Source organism: Branchiostoma lanceolatum, chromosome 2, assembly GCF_035083965.1.
Source record: "Branchiostoma lanceolatum isolate klBraLanc5 chromosome 2, klBraLanc5.hap2, whole genome shotgun sequence".
Classification (NCBI taxonomy): domain Eukaryota; kingdom Metazoa; phylum Chordata; class Leptocardii; order Amphioxiformes; family Branchiostomatidae; genus Branchiostoma; species Branchiostoma lanceolatum.
The window spans coordinates 2,781,210-2,798,702 of NC_089723.1; the positions used below are offsets into that span (position 1 = coordinate 2,781,210).

The 17,493-nt window shown below is 42.9% G+C and overlaps 2 protein-coding genes across 2 annotated transcripts in view; both read left to right on the forward strand.

Moving 5' to 3' along the window:
* The first annotated feature begins 11 nt into the window (after window positions 1–11).
* LOC136426478 (C3 and PZP-like alpha-2-macroglobulin domain-containing protein 8) lies at window positions 12–4,494 on the forward strand. The gene is made up of 13 exons (XM_066415141.1): window positions 12–71; window positions 171–342; window positions 783–838; window positions 960–977; window positions 1,190–1,241; window positions 1,672–1,745; window positions 1,947–1,989; window positions 2,256–2,346; window positions 2,571–2,655; window positions 2,807–3,031; window positions 3,527–3,691; window positions 4,131–4,337; window positions 4,468–4,494. The coding sequence occupies exons 1-13, from the start codon at window positions 12–14 to the stop codon at window positions 4,492–4,494; spliced, it is 1,275 nt and encodes a 424-aa protein (XP_066271238.1).
* A 403-nt stretch (window positions 4,495–4,897) lies between these two features.
* The window catches only part of LOC136427189 (alpha-2-macroglobulin-P-like), a 37,175-nt gene continuing 24,579 nt past the window's right edge, over window positions 4,898–17,493 (forward strand). Inside the window, exons 1-13 of the mRNA XM_066415964.1 lie at window positions 4,898–5,106; window positions 5,984–6,145; window positions 6,632–6,823; window positions 7,868–7,940; window positions 8,408–8,618; window positions 9,201–9,435; window positions 9,899–10,108; window positions 10,366–10,417; window positions 10,618–10,698; window positions 11,158–11,334; window positions 11,719–11,800; window positions 12,086–12,242; window positions 12,605–12,679. Of these exons, the coding sequence (XP_066272061.1) occupies window positions 5,005–5,106; window positions 5,984–6,145; window positions 6,632–6,823; window positions 7,868–7,940; window positions 8,408–8,618; window positions 9,201–9,435; window positions 9,899–10,108; window positions 10,366–10,417; window positions 10,618–10,698; window positions 11,158–11,334; window positions 11,719–11,800; window positions 12,086–12,242; window positions 12,605–12,679 (1,809 nt within the window). The 5' untranslated portion in view covers window positions 4,898–5,004. The remainder of the gene's footprint in view (window positions 5,107–5,983; window positions 6,146–6,631; window positions 6,824–7,867; window positions 7,941–8,407; window positions 8,619–9,200; window positions 9,436–9,898; window positions 10,109–10,365; window positions 10,418–10,617; window positions 10,699–11,157; window positions 11,335–11,718; window positions 11,801–12,085; window positions 12,243–12,604; window positions 12,680–17,493) is intronic.

Consider the following 17,493-nt stretch of genomic DNA (forward strand, 5'->3'; position numbering starts at 1 on the left):
GATATGTCTTGATGTTTTTCATCCCTACCTTGTGCTCAGGTCGGTCCTGTGGCGCTACACCGGCACAGACGGTGAGACCACAAGCTGTGGGTGACAGGTAGAACCAGGAAGATTCTAAAGTTCTCAGCAAAGATATGTCTTGATGTTTTTCATCCCTACCTTGTGCTCAGGTCGGTCCTGTGGTACTACACCGACACAGACGATGGGACTACAAGCTGCGGGTGACGGGCTGGACCGGGAAGGTGCAGCTCTTCGGGGAGACGCAGAGAGTCGACGTGCTGGACAAGAGCTTCTCGGCCTTCCTGGAGCTGAACAAGCAGGTGTACCAGCCTGGGGAGGAAGGTCAGTATCTATACCTATATCTATATAACCGGTATAACCTAGCCTCTACCACCGAATGGTTGCTAGTATTACCACCATTCGGCGTACCACGCCAGCTTCACAGGCACGCGGCGCTGTAGAAGCTGGTCATATTACACTGAACGACTTGGCACATTAAGCCTTTGCACATCTAGCTGTAAGCGTCCTTTAAAGGTACATGTGTGTAGTGAAGATGTTCCGACAGTACTTGGTGGCAACGAGTTCTACTCTACGATTAGTTCTAGAGAAAACCGATTTTTTTAACACATCAAGTCTGGGTAAATAACTCTGGTAATTAAGGCATGGCTTTACAGGCTAGCGCAGTTCTTCCCCTTTCTTGCTTCGTTATCATTATCATTGTCCCGTTTTGGTTCTTCATTGTCGTTTCTACTTACTAACCCATCCTCCTTTTTTCTCCACAGTTTACATCCGAGCGATCTTTGTGGACAGGAACCTGAAGCCGGTCGAGCTGGAGCGGGTATGAATATCAAGTTCACTTTCAGAACAGTTTTGCATTTTTACATATTTTTTTACATATTTTATAAATGTCAATAATAATTTGCTGACGTGACATTTTTTTCTCACATTTCCTCCTTTAGGTAAACATCGTTGTGTCGGTAAGTAGGCTTTCACACATTCCCTTGTTTCCTGTTGGTACAGTCACATGTTTTTAGAAAAGGTTAAAAATCCATTTTACATTATTAATTTTTAGTCATCTTTGTGTTCATAATGCCAACTGTACATGTCTTGCTAGGATTTTGATTAGTTTTCTTTTCCTAACAGAAACATAAAAGATGAAATCTCTAACAGCTTCTTTTTCCTTACCTAGGATATTCACGGGTTTGAGGCAATTTCGTGGAACAGTCTTCGGTCCCCCGATGGTATCAGAACTTAACTACTTCATATAATGACAGCATACTGATTGTTGGGTGTCTCCGATTATGGAAACTTTGACCTTATTATATTATAATTACACATGCGCACTGTCCTTAGCCTGGTATCAAAACCTATTATAGCTCCCGAGTCTCCCCTATTTGCGGTGAGGAGACTCGGGTTTGGATATCAGTCTACACTGCCTCTTCTAGGCACAATTTTCTTGTCACCAGGTCTAACGAATTCCAACAGATAAAATCCAAATACTCTTGGTACTCCTTTGTTGGTGAACTTATAGCCTATGTCAACAACCTGAGAACACTTAATTGATAATAAACCTTTTGTCTGGTCTTTTGGTAAGACATTGTTATTCTTAATAGTTGAGACTAGTGCGCTAGAGGTAGCTACACAAACAGATGGTTTTCTTCTTTCCTAAAGGTTTGATCACGAGGTCTCTGAGGCTCGCCAAAGCCGTTCTTGAAGGGGAGTGGACGGTTACTGTATTTGTGGATGTAAGTAACCTGTTCCAAAATGCTGCTAGCGTGCTGTTACCGCGTCACTGTCTTGTGTTGGCTACATATTTGTATGTCTACTGCAATAGTCCTACATACTCCTGGACTCAGGTCAACTTAAATGACTCATGAGGATGTTTGTACTCCTATTGAGAAGCCAATTTTTAATTTGGTAAATGTTTCATTCTATTTCATCAACAGGAGGAGCAGATTCAAGAGGCAACCTTTTATGTTCTCACACTTGGTACGTACATCCTAGTGCATTAACTCTATATCCTTGCTTTGTATCCTGATTTTTTATAACTTTGCAAGGGCTCCATTGGAGATCAGTTACTCAGTTAACTGAAGGGACCACCCTGAAGATTGATAATAAAGTAATATACCTTTGACCATGCTATTCTCTGCGTCGTTTATTTCGTAACGTGGTATGTAGGTTAAGAACAAGGCTTGATAATTTGCTGAAAAAAATGCTACATGTAGATGTGGTCTGACGGGTTTTGTTTTTCTCAGAGAGACCAAAGTTCCATGTGAAGATCAGCATGAAGACGGGCTCGTACCTCACATCGTCCGACTCCTCCGTGAAGGGAACTGTCTCTGCTGAGTGAGTATAAGTTATCTTTCTTCAGTGATTTTTCTTTAAGAAAAAACATAAAACCGGACTTGGGAGGAATACGAACAATTAGCTCATCAAGAAACAGCTCCAGATCTAAAGATGGCGGCTGCTAGTACTGAAGAAAATATCATCTTATGGTTAATGATATAATTTGGTTTGTATTGGTGGAAAGTTAATCTTTTCATGATAATGACGTCACTCTGATGTTACAGATACCGCGATGGCCGCCCTGTCATAGGTCAAGTGGACCTGTACATGACCATATTTGGTATAGGAGAGCACAGTTTTACAAGTCAGGTTAGTGTTCACATGCAAATCGTTTGAAAGATTACACATTATCTTAACTTATTCATTTTATATTATAATATTATTCATAAGTTTGCATGCGTTTCTTAAACAACACATAATGGCATTTTTCTTCTTCATTTTCGATCTGCCGGCCCTTTAGATCGAGGGAAAACAAGACTTCGACATTCCCCTGTCCGCCGTTGGGCTAAAATGGCTGCCGCGGAAGGCGACGCTGTTGCTAGGCGCCCGGGTCACGGAGGACGTGACGTCACGCAGCGAGAACAGCAGTTACGTCATCATCCCGCTGTCACGTGTCCCGCTGAAGCTGGCGTTTCTCCCGACTAGTAATAAATACTTCAAGCCGGGACTGCCTGTGTACGGACAGGTGGGTGCATTTCATACAAGTGGCTTCGGATTTGAAATTTTGAAAGATATGTATCATAACAAATAACAAATCGGCGTATCAACATAATCTCCATTTACAACTTAAATTATACAGAATAGTGACACAACTGCCTTCACGATGGCTCTAATAAACACAATCTAAATGTATTAATGTATCGAGTGGCTTGGGACGACGTTATTAAAACTCAAATATCTTCGTGTAATATGTTATGACAAAAATGACTTATCGAAGGCGATAACTTTATCGATTACTTAACCTTTAATCTATGTGTTGTACATTATTGATATTAATTTGAATATGATGCGATTTATTATTATGCGATTTACGCTCAAACATTTTCTGGGATGAAATAAAAATAACTTGCTTCATCATTACACTATGATTACTTTAAAAGTTAATCTAGGAAACTAGTATATTACCATTCACGGTATTGTGCATATGTCGTCGTCATGGAAACCTATGTTTACCCTACAGATCGCCGTGGTGACGCCAGACGGAAGTCCCGCCGAACTGACTCGTGTCGTCATTTCCGCTTTCGCTGACGGTGACCGCATCGCCTCAATCACCCGGAAGTCGTCACACGGCGTCATTTCCTACGCGTTCGACGTCCCCTTTGGAGTCGAGGAGCTGCACATAGAGGTGAGGAAAATAACATGGGAATATACTCACGAACATCGTATAGATGACGACACAAATGAAGAGGGGTAGCGGGAGAGGCAGAGGAAGAGGGAAAGAAAGAGCTTAGAGAATGTGTGACGCTGAAGAAGAGTGATGGATGTCACTCGAAACGTTCGGAATTAAATCTCCGAATCTTATCCAGTTGTAGAGTTTGAATTGTCCTTTTATAGTATAGAGAATGATTCGGAATAAAAGCAAAAATATATAGAGGTAAAAGGCCATGTTAGCATGCCGAGGTGCTGGGAAACTAAAATCAACTGTTTAGAATATTTTTTTTAAATTTTCAATGATAACTCCGAACACATATTTAACACACCAAAAATGGCGGATGATGCATTACGTCATAATCACGTGACTACAAACACTAAGATGTGTTAATTTGTACCTGCTAACCCCCCAGGCCACCGCCCCTAACTCGGCCCGTCCGTCCAAGTACGGGTTTGCCTTCACGGATGACGAGCGCACGGTCTACATGAAGCTGTGGCACTGGAACTCTCCCAGCGCATGCGCGATCAGGATAGTCCCACCCGATGCTAAGCCTCGCGTGGATAGGGAGGCCGGAATAGAGGTCCTGAGCTCGCACAGACTGGGGTCTCTGTTTATGGAGGTAGATTCAACTTTTCCTTTCTTTATTTCAATTCACCACAAAACAAGGCTCATTGAGAGCCCTTCAAAGGTTTGGATTTACACTAACTGGATTGTGACGACAGATGTTTGTTCACCTTTGACTTGAAAAGTTTGAAGTTATATCCATCATAGAATAATAACGAGGAAGATTTTTTTGTAAAGATATGCTTTTAGTAAAGAAACTTTGTTACATAATAATTTCTTTATAGACCATTTCACCAATAAAAAGTTGGTGCCAAGAAATAAGATTTGTTCAATATCTATACATGCATACTTTACATAGGCGTCGCCGAATTGTAAGACTCGGCGATATCTAAACTTTTGCTAGGAAACGTGCTAGAAACACCAGAAATAGCGAAAGTACAGGTAGATGTCAAGTTTTTTTGACGCTACATTATCATTGAAAAAAAAAAACGTACTAGGTTAGTAGCATTTCCAGTGGCGGTAGTGAGCGTCAATTTTTCATTATGGAATCTTGACTTACAATTGTATTTTTCATGGATACAATATTAGTCATTTCGTATGAAATGTTTCAGATAATATCACGGGGTCAAACGATACAGTCAACCAAAGCACCACTTAGATACCTGGAACAACGTGGGAACAACACGCATGCGCACCTGCTAACGTTGAACGTGACCCAGGCGATGGTTCCTGCCAGCTGGTTGGTTGTTTATCACGTGCTCGATGACGGAGAGGTCGTGTCGGACGCTTTGATGTTGTATACTGAGGAGGTGTTCCACAACAAGGTATCTTATCGACTGTTTGTTGCTATTTTTGAAACAGTTGAAACAGTTTCAAGTGTCCAGAAGTGGTCTGTTGTATAAGCAACACCTTCTGACATTAGACCATGTAAACATACAAGAGGTCATTTCCCCGGTCAAGGTCAAACTCATGAGATGTAAGTAGTCCAAAAGAGGTAACAAGCTTTAAGACTACGCAAATCTATAAATCAAGAACGTCTTCCTTTATAACATATATCACACATATACAATTAGACGTAGTGAAAACTAAAGTAACTGAGGTTTTACTAACAAGTCTTAAGGAAAGTCGGATGAAAATAGAATACGGTTGTCAATGAAAAGATAGGCTTACACAGTGATGTTGGAAATTTGCTATAATTTTAAGTTTGTTTTCTCTGTCCCAGGTCCACATCCATGTCTCTGTCCACCCGTGCCCTTTGACGTCCTTCCAGCTCATGTTGACTGGTCGGAGGTCTCTCTCGTTGAGACTTTGCTAGAATGTTAATTTCCCTTCCCCAGGTCCATTTTCGTATCTCAGCCTCGTTGTATACGACCTTCCAGCTCATGTTGACTGATTGGAGGTCAATTTCGATTGTTAAAACTTTGCTAGAATGTTGATTCCCCTTCCCCAGGTCCATGTGCAGATCTTTACCAACCCGTGCCTCTTTGCGTCCTTCCAGCTTATGTTGACTGCTCTAATGCCCATCTCGATTATCTCGATGTTGAAATTTTGCTAGAATCTTAATTTCCCCTCCCCCTGGTCCATGTGCAGATATCTGCCCTCCCCAGGCCTCTTTGGGTCCTTCCAGCTCATGTTGCCTGGTCGGAGGTCTCTCTCGATTGTCTCTATGTTGAAACCTTGCTTAAATCTTTGTTTTCCCAGGTCCACGTGCAGATCTCTGCCGACCCCGTGCCGGGCCAGGAGGCGGGGATTATTGTGGAGGCGGAACCGGGTTCGGTGGTGGGGATGACGGTGTCGGAGACCCCCCACGGAGCCCCCAAACGCACCGTGCTGAACAGCGGGAACACTCTCTCTCCTGATATGGTATTACTGCAGATACTAACGCCGCTAGACCAAAGTTTAACGGTTGTTTTCTAAATTTGAGGGCAGCATATAAAATGTTATAAAAAGCTTCCTTTGTTCAATATTTACCATTGTAAAATCATAATGTGTATCAACCCTACAGTATCGGCATCGCCTTTTATGAACATGTTAACAGAAGTTGAAATTGAAATAACATTCTGGTAAACTTAAGCTTGAATTTCAACAGTCATCTATAACTTTCGAGAGCGAAATGTTAGAAACCATCCAATTCTACTTGTTCATGACTCGACGTATATTCAAGCTCCACAATGCCTTTGAAAATGTACTTCCCTTGATAAAAATATCAAGTGGATGAAATGCTTTATTTTCATACGTTCATAAAAGCACAATGATTAAGAAAACATGCAAAAATACATCGATTATAGGGTTTTGTCGAAATGCCGTTGATTAATTGAATTTTTGAAGACGCATTTTCTGCCTTCGAAGGTTTTTGAAGAGATGATGTCGTACGGCTCACTACCGACCGCGGACACGTGGACAGCCGGGCCCTACGATCCCAGCATCCTCTACAGCGCCTTCCGCGCGAAAAGGATGACGGGAATGGACCCGAAGCTGATGTCGTTCATCCCCGTGTTCGAACTCACCGACATGGACATCGACGCCAGCACCGCTTTCCAGGTTAGTGATTCTCAATCTAGCTTTCTGTGGTCTAGTGGTTAGCACTCTACCTTCTGGATCGTTCGGGGGGGGGGGGGTCTTATCCCGGCTACACCGTAGTTCTTCTAGGTTGCTGTCAAATCTTTAGAGTGGACTTTCCAGCCCTCCCTTATCGTGTGCAAGTAGATCCACACTTTGAATATATTCCTCATATAGAAGTATATCACGGTGTGTGGTGGGTAAAACGACACTGTTACGTAGTACGTACAAGTTGCCTCTTTTGCGAATGATTGAAAAAGGTAAAGCAAGAAAGGAAGGAAGGAAGGAAGGGAGGGAGGGAGGGAGGGAGGGAGGGAGGGAGGGAGGGAGGGAGGGAGGGAGGGAGGGAGGGAGGGAGGGAGGGAGGGAGGGAGGGAGGGAGGGAGGGAGGGAGGGAGGGAGGAAGGAAGGAAGGAAGGAAGGAAGGAAGGAAGGAAGTTCTATAGGCCACTTGTATCAAATTGCAAGCACTTGATTTACCACAGTTCCATGGGTGGTCCGGCGGCACCGCTTTGGTTCGTGTCAAACCCGCCACTGTTTGACTTCTTATAACGCCTCCCGTCCTGACATGGGAGGGAGGGAGGGAGGGAGGGAGGGAGGGAGGGAGGGAGGGAGGGAGGGAGGGAGGGAGGGAGGGAGGGAGGGAGGGAGGGAGGGAGGGAGGGAGGGAGGGAGGGAGGGAGGGAGGGAGGAAGGAAGGAAGGAAGGAAGGAAGGAAGGAAGGAAGGAAGGAAGTTCTATAGGCCACTTGTATCAAATTGCAAGCACTTGATTTACCACAGTTCCATGGGTGGTCCGGCGGCACCGCTTTGGTTCGTGTCAAACCCGCCACTGTTTGACTTCTTATAACGCCTCCCGTCCTGACATGGTAAACAAAATAGCGCTGCTACCGCGGACCATCGGCCTCTTATCGAGACTTCTCCGCATGTTGACTTTCTGTCAGAGAAGAAAGCGAGCCCGCCGTCTTAGTCAGCTCCTTATTGTAAAGTGCGTCCCCTCATGATCTCCGCTGTGTGTTGATTACAGGACTCCGGCCTGGCTGTGTTCACGGATCTCCGCATTCATCACTTCAGGAAGTTCGGCATGGCTAAGGACAAAGGTGAGGAAGACGTCTTTGTTGCTCTTGCAATTGCTGAATGGTGCAGTAATAAAGATATATACAATGCTAATGAGAAAAATGTCCATCTCAACACACCTAAATAATAAAGGAGTTTTTTATGAAAAAAAAGTAAGAAGAATGTTGTCATGCACGAGAATATTACAACTCGGACTTACATTTTTTTTCAAAAGGTAGCGAATGTTCTCACAGCATCTCGTAATGAAAAAATGCTCCTATAAAAATTGGTGCCCGTGAAACTTAGGTGATATTTGACCCTTGAGTCACAGTTTGGGTCTCCAAGGGATATTATCAACGGCATCAAGCGCGTTTGGCCTTGTCAAGTGTCACAAGCCATCTCATCGACTTAGTAACACAAATATATCACACTTCGTAACTTTGTACAACGGAATCTCAGTCACCATATTATATGTTATCAAATAAGATCAATTTGTATTTGTTTAAAACAGGCAAGCAGATGCCGCTGAGGAAGATCCAGGAGGCGAACTTCGAGGCGCTTCAGAACGAGCACTTCATGCCGCGGGATAAGGACTTCCTCATGGCCGAGGCGCGCGCCCTGCAGTCCTTCAGGCATCGGACAGGGTGCGTTGTTAGAGACGGATGGACGGAGACGCCTACACTGGATAGCACGGGGATATTTTCCTCCATGCAAACGTTAAGGTGTGATGAACTGTACCTCGTATGTCGGTTGCCTAGGTTATTTGGAACGGCAGTTTCAAAGTTAATACAATATTTTTAACGAACTCGCTCAGTGCAAGGCCGTAGGGAGCCACTCATCGAAGCACTGAACTAATTCTTACTGTAGCAGCATCTCTTCACCCTAGGTCAGAAACATCAATGCTCGAGACAAGCATGGCTTCACTGACCCGATCAAATCACTATGATGCTCCTTTGGCAATTGAGACATATTTCTTCTGATATCTTCCTACCCTTTTTTAAGGTATTTTTCGTAAGTAAAATGGCAGAGTCTGTTGGCGTCGCACCAAGTTGATATAACATGTAAAAATCGGGGTATATTCTTCTTGTAAACATGGCATGGGTAAAATCTAGAATCTATGCATCCCAAACGGTGTATGTAGCAAGTTAAATCCAAGAGACAGAGAAGTGAAAAAGACAGACTAAGCATTTTAAGCAAAATGGTGATGATGATAATTTTGAACTTGCCAAATGGTCAAACTGTCACATAGAAGCAACTTAACTAACTGTCACTATACGATTTTGAATCTTTTTTTCTGATTTCAGAGTTGAGTGTACGGGGGAGGGTATATTCAAGACGACCATCCCGGACAAGGCCGGGCGGTGGACCATCCACGCCGTCGCCCTGCACCCGGAAATGGGACTCGGCATCGCTGACCCCGTGGAGTTCATGACCCGGAAGAACTTCTCCATCGACCTGGACGCACCAATCAGCGCGACCGGTGGTGAAGAGGTCGTGGTAACGGCAAGTGTGTGCAACCATGCGGACGACCCAATGACGGTATGTGTGCAATAACCATTTGCTACACTTATCAGAAGACATTCTCCAAGTGTTACTGTTGTTGCTTCACATTATTAACGTCCAGGTACCGTTGTGAATATTGTAAAGGGCCCAGGTACTACGATGTACTGTGCCCATTTTGTATTGTCACCTATTGTCCTCAATCAATTATCTGGTATATGTAAGAGTTAATGACCAGCCCCGAGGTGTATATGGTGTCATAACGCCTGGTCATTTGCTATAACCACCGAATAAAATCACCGAGCGAGCAACGCTTTTATGGTATTATGGTGTCAATAACCGATATGGAATTGAGGCTTATGATTGGTCAACGTCATCTGGCTATATGATAATATATCATAAAGATAGTCATAGCTTAAAACATGTTTAGTCCCTGGTTATTACATGTAGGTGCTGTAATTCAGCTGTCGTTATCAATGTTCCTTGTTTTTGGTTATCCCAGGTGATGGTGAGTCTAGCAGAGCCCGAATCCCTGACGTTTCTCTCCCCGGACCTGTTCAAGTCCTACCCGCTGGACCTCCCGCCGCACGGGAAGGCCAACTACTCGTTCGTTGTCAACTTCCTGTCCACCGCCAGGGGGCGCAAGCGAGTGGATGTCCTGGCCACGCACAGAACGCATGCTGAGATGATGTCAACTGAGGTCGACGTGGTGGTGAGAGCACACTTTTGAATAGAAATACTAGCTTGCAGTTCTCAGTAAAATCGCTAGATGAGGATAGTGACTACATGAAACGTCGCAGTACATTTGTATTGTTCTTTGGATTTTACGTATCATAGCTCTAGACTGTATACAATATCTTACCATACTACAGAAGCAGAGAAAGAACACAAAGTTTGCAGTTTTGGCATAAGACTTTACAATACACTCTCACTTATCTCCATGACTTACTTTTACTGCTTTGTTTCCAGCCTGCTGGAATCACCCTTGGAACAACCCAGTCTGTTGTCCTCTGCCCAAGTGGTAAGAGATGCGTCTGTTTTTGTTCGTTAGTAAAATTTGTTTTCTAAGATAATTGCATCAAACTCGCTGAAAAGATGTTCTACTATCACGATCATAAGATCATATCATACTGGAACGATCGCAAGACTCTAATTATAGTATATATTATTGCTTATAATATAGTTTTAAACGTCACTTGCAATTGACCCCCTTCCTTCCAGCTGGTAAGCCGGTGAGGAGGACGTTGGAACTGCTGCTGCATCCTGACCGTGTGAACGAAGAGATCACCCTCACCTCTGTTGGTACGTACCCATGCTGGTTTGGAAAGCAACAAAAGCGTTAGACAGCTAGCTGTATCTCCTTGTACCAAAAATGCTTATCAGTAACGTTGATTGGTAGGTTGGGCAAAGAAGCAACCGTTGTGATACGCACACAAGCTTGAAACACAGGCAAAATTGTCAAGTGCAGCTTCGTGATCGCAGAAAACAACATGACGTCGTTGGCAATGGCGAGGGTCTTCGTACTCGAAGGTTGCCGGGTTAAAAGGTCATTATCATTTAAGCCTTTTTGGAAAGTTTAATGAGGAGATTCTTGACTTGCTGGCCGTGGTAATCGTCTGAAGTAGACTTGGGTTCTTTCGACGATGCTAATCTAACGATTCTACCCAACGTCAGTATGGTATTCATTTGAAGTAAACCTTGACGTCTTTCGACGTTGACATGTATCATGAGAGCTAATCCAAAGATCTTACACCACATCAGGTTACCTTGTCGGTTCGGCGCTGAACCACATGGATGAGTTCCTGCGGCTGCCGGGAGACCACGGCGAGGTTCTGGCCGTCCGGCTGTTCTCCGTCTCCACCGTGCTGTCCTACCTGCTGGACACGGGGCAGGTCAACAGGCAGACCGAGGCCAGGGCCGTGGAGTTCCTGGCACAAGGTACGGCAGCAAAAATAAGTGGATTCCTAATTATTCGCCATCACAAAATTTATTTTGCATTAATCGATCTTATCTTACTTCTATTACTAACTATCTAAATACTTATCTTACCCGTCCATACATGCTTGACTTCTGAATTTCTACAGATACTTTTTGCTGCCACATAATGATCCGAGTTGATTCGCAACAATCGGTCAAAATTAAGTCGTACGTAGTACGTAGACTACTTTGATATCAAACAAACCGTATAGAGTATCAAGTATTCCAATCATCCCAGATATAACATTCAAGGGAAGCATGTTATGCATGTTAGTAGTAGTCAGAGAACGGTAACCGATAAAGGCCCTAGTGATGTTCAACACACTCAGCAACTTTCCTTCCTAGGCTATCAGCAGCTGATGCGTTATCGTCAAATGTCTGGAGCCTTCAGTACTATGGCGAATGGTGCAGACAAGGAAGATCTTAGGTGGGTGTCCTCCTACCGTGTTTGCTTTCTATGATTTGTAATCTATTATGAGATACAATTAAGATGTTTGCATTCATGTGAGTAGATTCAGGGATTGATTGAAGTGTGCATATTGAGGTTGGAAAGAGCGGACAAGTATCTGCTGTAGAAAAAAGAGCTGTTGTAGTTTGTAGCTCAGCATAGTCATTACTTATACAATGTAGTTGAAAAGTTTGGAACAGACGGATTAAGCATTTCCCTCACTTAATGTGGCTTATAATACCCAACATTGCGTTTATCTTGCAGGCTGACGGCCTTCGTCATCCGCACCCTGTCCGTGATGCAGCGCTTCGTCCCGCTGGACTCCCGGGTGATCGCCCAGGCCGCCAAGTGGCTCCTCGCGCTGCAGAGGGACGACGGGTCCTTCTCGGACTCCGGCAGCGCCTTTAACAGACGTCTGGAGGTAAAAACGATAAATTCACTACATTCAAAATGATGAAGAGGTTTATGTATATGGAACATGAACGAAGCCCAAAATAACTTAACATTGACTGTTTGACATTGTTATTAATAGAGATCTACATTCAAATGCTTATGGTATTGAGCATGGGCCATTGACTAACTTGTGATCATTTTTTGCGGTCAGGGGAGTTTGTGAAACTGTAGCAAGTTGTCTGATGATAGTACAAAAACGTACTAATATGTTGCAATATAAAAGTGAGCAGTTTCAATGAACCAAAGATTTTCTGCTACGGTGTAATGCAAGGGAGCCACCTAGCGGTTTCTGTTGACACGTCAGGTTAATAGTGTAAGTTCTTATTGCAGAACCCAACAGCGGAGCGTGTCGTCCCTACAGCATTGGTGGTCATCGCGTTGCTGGAGGCCAATCTTCGGGTACAGGTAGGTTAAAGCAAAACATATCAAGTTTTATTTTAGCTCTTGACGTTTTTTTCTTTTTTCATGTTTGCATGTCATACCAGGCAAATTGCATAATTTCATAACACACGAGGCTTGTACAGGTTGCACATCCAGACAGATACATTTGATCCGATCACACCGTGAAGGACCATTACTCTTTTCGATAAGTCTAATGGGTTCTCGAAAGTTTAACGTGCTCGAGGTGTGGATCTCCTCATCTCAAACACGGGGCCTCCATTAAACGTTCTATCCGAGCGAGGGACACACCTAGCCGAAGCTAGGTATTCATTTACACCTTGGTCGGTTGAGGAAATTGGGGTAAAGTGCCTTTCTTAAGAGGGTCCTGTCAGGAATTTTTAACTCAGTACCTCTAAGTTCTAAGTCTCTTACCATTAGACTTCCGCGTGATCAAAGGCACGTGCTATTGCTCCAAACTATAGCCAGTCAGCTAATTGATAGCACGACGATGACAGCTGGTTCATATCTGTTACAGCGCCTTTGAAGTTGACGGCGTTATAGTTGCTAATGGTGTATCACGAAGCCTCCTTACGCGTATCTTCAATGTGACAAAGACTAACGACCTTCAAATCAATACGGTAGAAACGAATATAATCGACGTATAGATAAAGCTTTACAGACATAGACTTTAATTTCCACAAATTGATTGATGGCTGTGTTCAATCACTCTTCACTATTAAGAGAGTAGATAGTTGACTTTTTCAATTTTCATTTATGCTTTATTTCTTGACGATAACGGGGTTTACGATTATTTTGCGGAAATGTACGGCACAACCTTTAGCACTATGTAATCACTGGAGTCAGCCATGCGCCTCATCAGCGCCACCTACTGCTTGGCATAAGAACTGCATTTTCAAACAAAACAGTCCGCGAGGGAGTAGTATGATCTCGCTTGTTACATCAATATGGCATCAGTATTTTGTGCCACAAAGTTTAAGAAAACCTATTTCAAACATTCCGTAAAACGATATTGTCGCTGATCTGTATATTTAGTCGTCGATATCTTAATCTCACAACTGTGTAAGATGGCTTTAGATGCCTACATCTAGTTTTGTTGAAGGTGAAAATCATCATGCCTAAATTATATTAACACCCATTTGCCTAGTAAAATTTACAAAAGTTCTAAACAGTTTATGGAGGTATGATCATGAGGTCGCCGAACTCTAGTTGTAAATTGGTTTATACTTCAGTTCTAAACTGGGACACCCCCCCCCCCCCCAAAAAAAAAATTCCAACCTTAATCTTGACAACCTGGAGGAGATTCACGGCAACTCGTGATGTAACGCCGACTACAGTGACTGGACTCTTTCCAACTGTTCCGCCGGGTTCTCATTACTGTGTTCCAAAGCACTAAACAACGTTCCGCAAACTTTAGCTCATTTTGTAGACTGTTCCTTGAAGCCCCTATTCGATATGTGCACCCTGCTATGAATTCTTGGGTCACGTAACCATGTAAATCCCCATAGGCAAAATACTGTGTTTGGCTACCTTTCAGTTTCACCTAAAATCCACGGCAACTAGTGTTGCAACTTCGACTACAGCGACTGGACCCTGTCCAACCGCCAGGCCGGGTTTTCATTACTGAGTTCCCAAGCAATAAACAACCGTCCGCCGAATCTGGCAACAGCCATGCGGGCAGGACTGCCGTGTTTTCTTACTTTCCAAGCAGAGGTTAGTGGAGAAGATCGTGAAATTTTTATCCTCTGCCCCACTTTTCTCCGTTAGTGGAGATGGCGGACGAAAAACGGGGCAGAGGATAAAAATGTCACGATCTTCGCCACTAACCTCTGCTTGGAGAGTAGTGTTTTGCCGCCTCGTTCCGGCGGAGTAGGATCAGCTGATCCAACAGGAAATGGAAACTGCGGTGATAAAGTTAATGGTGAGAACCGAGGCACGGAGGGCCACAGGAGGTGGATACAGCACGTATATAAGGCCACATAATTTCTACAGGCTGATATTGAATGGCTGAGGTAGCTTTATGTAACATTATGTAATATCATACCATAGTATGAAATACAATGCATTCTAAATATAAATGTAACATGTATTAGTATATAATCCAATGGAATATTGATGTGAAACCGTTTTCTTTTAAGGATCTTCTGTTCTTTTTTATCAATTATACCATGATCAATTCGAGTTCAAAGCCTGAGCTCAAGTTGTCTCATCTTGCAAAACGCTCTAGAGTAGAAATCCAATGATAATCCTTTTGTGACACTCAAGGATATGATTGAGGAGAACGGTGGTCTCAAGGATAATGCGCTTCATTCGATCTGTCAAGCTCGACAGGGACTTGTGGAGAAACCTGCTTTTCTTCACATAGGATGAACTCAACTGAACTAGGGAGGAAGTACCTTCTGTTCAAACCAAGTTTCCGTCATTTAACTCGTAAATTGTGGTATCTACACGATTTTAGCATGTCCTTCTTAATAACGGTAGGAAAATTGAGGCTCAGTGTCAAGGCCTTTACGTCAGGAGCGAGGAAACGAAGCCTCTTCTCGGTTGGGGGTGTCATCTGGACCCGTTTTATAAACCTGCCAGCGTAACTGGAAACACCTTGGTGGGATCCGATGCGCTGACACGTTCAGCACTCTTGGAAGAGCACCAGGAAGACGCCAGGGAGAAATATTTCTCTTGTCGGGACCCTTGAAGACGTGCCAAAGATAACCTTAGATGGTTTTCATGGTCAGCTGGTGAACAACTCATCTATTTTTTTTCTCTTCAGGATGTCTGTCCAATGCAGAGCACTGATCTAGTCTGTCAGACTGTATGTTTGTTACAGGTTTGCGTAACAAAACCTGTGTTGGTTTCGTTGGGTTGTAAGGGGGCCGCCATCTTGTATTTGTGACGTCACATGGTCGCCATCTTGTATTAGTGATGTCTTGTATTTGTGACGTCTTAGGGTCGTTTTGTATCATTGGGTCGTGTCGTCATGGGGTCATATGTTTTTTATGTTTTTATTGTGTGTCTTTGATAAAAGGAACATTTTTTGTTACATGTGAAAAGACGATTATGGGGAATATATTTTGATTTGTTCTTCCGGAAAAGTAGCTACATACTCACTGTATCATAGCTAATGGAGGTAACAAAATATCCAAAGTATTCAAACGTTGGCCAATCAGAGTGGTCCGTTGTATACAACGCCCAAACTTGTTACATCTTTTGGAAAGCCTTTTTAATTTGTCAAACAGTACTTCGCGTAAATTCGAGGGCTCCAAGGTTAATAACTATATAATGCTATTAAGTTAAGCAAGTGAACCATTGTGTTGTATAATGCTGGTCTAAAAATGGGCTTGATATGTTACTTATATAATTAAAGATTGAAATAACTTTTATTCCCAAATTAATGCCCGTAGGTTAATTGCAAGGGTACATACATATAGAGGCCATACCTTTATGAAATTTTCTTGTGTGAAGCAGCTCAAATTTTGAAGGTCAATGCATAGGTCATCGGAACATCATCTTTCCTTAAACGTGCCTCTCTTCTGGTTGTGCCATCGTTGGTGTTTTAAATTCTGGTTGCCAGCTATGTGTCACAGGAGGAAGAAAAATATATCTCCTCTATCTAAGGAAACGCTATATTCTATTACTGAAATATCCTCGTCTCAATACGATGTTGTCTACATAGCAAGCACCAAAAGAACATATGGTGCTTTTAAACCGTTGAAACAATAAACACTTGAGGCAGCTGGCAACATTTCCGTGGCTTAACTGTATCAATCTACATTGTTACAGTTACCACACAGTCACTGCAATTACACGGTGTTACATGATATGTTGCTTAGTCATGTTATCACTCCGTTAAAACGTAACTGACAGATAGCGCTGATATTGATATATTTCTTGTTGTATCATCATGTTAGCATTAGGCAAAAACGCACATTTTTCTCCGCGTCAACCCTTCTTCGAAAATTAAGATGCCTACTTTGAATATTATCTTTATTTGGCTTTAAACGATGAAATAATTTTGATCTTAATACACTTGTATGTAATAATCTATTGTTACTTGTATACAAATTACAGTGGACAATATGATTAACAACGTCTTCAGTCGTTATGCTAGGGCCACATTTCCTAGCCGGAGCCCGGTCGGGATGTTTGCGAAAACGAAAAATAAAATATGCATATCAAGAAAATACACAATTTCTAGTTAGGAGTAAATTTGTTATTTTTTGTGTCCTTTGTTTTATTCTATATTATACTTTTTGTTCCCGCAAGCTGCCCGACCGGGCCCCGCTTTGGAAATGTGACCTACGAATAAGCAGATGTTTTTAAAAACACTGGACCTTTTTTGAGTGTCACTCTAGAATTGTGTTGTAATGCGCGAGGAAACAAACATGTACCCTGTTGAGCGTCAAAAGGTGTCCCACATCGATGTAGTGTTTGTTATAATTGGGGTTAATGAAACAACAGCTGTAGGTCCCGGATGGCATATTTTTTCTCAAGTGACGATAAGATTGTTTTCCTGCTTGCACGCAACGTTATGTAAGAGCGGTCTATAGGACTTTTGGTGTAGTTTTCAGGTTGTTGACCTGGAGGCCCACAAACCTCTTGAATAAGCACTGTTCTTGCTTTCGGGGATAAATTCTACAGCCAACGAAATACGTTAATAGAAATCTGCTATAAAAAGACCATTCGATCAGTGTTGAAGCCAATAAACCTCTTGAATAGGGAGTTTTCTTTGGGGGGGGGGGGTAAATTCTATATCAAACTACGTTAATAGAAAGCTGCTATAAAAGAACCAATCGATCAGGCAAGCATGTTTGTGAAGCTCGATA

Bases quoted from the DNA above. Each gene is read 5' to 3' on its own strand.
- LOC136426478 (XM_066415141.1), top strand. From the start codon at position 12: ATGTTTTTCATCCCTACCTTGTGCTCAGGTCGGTCCTGTGGCGCTACA. The intron at 1,746-1,946 runs GTAAGTAACCTG...TTTCATCAACAG, and splicing joins CGGTTACTGTATTTGTGGAT to GAGGAGCAGATTCAAGAGGC. The intron at 2,656-2,806 runs GTTAGTGTTCAC...CCGGCCCTTTAG, and splicing joins AGCACAGTTTTACAAGTCAG to ATCGAGGGAAAACAAGACTT.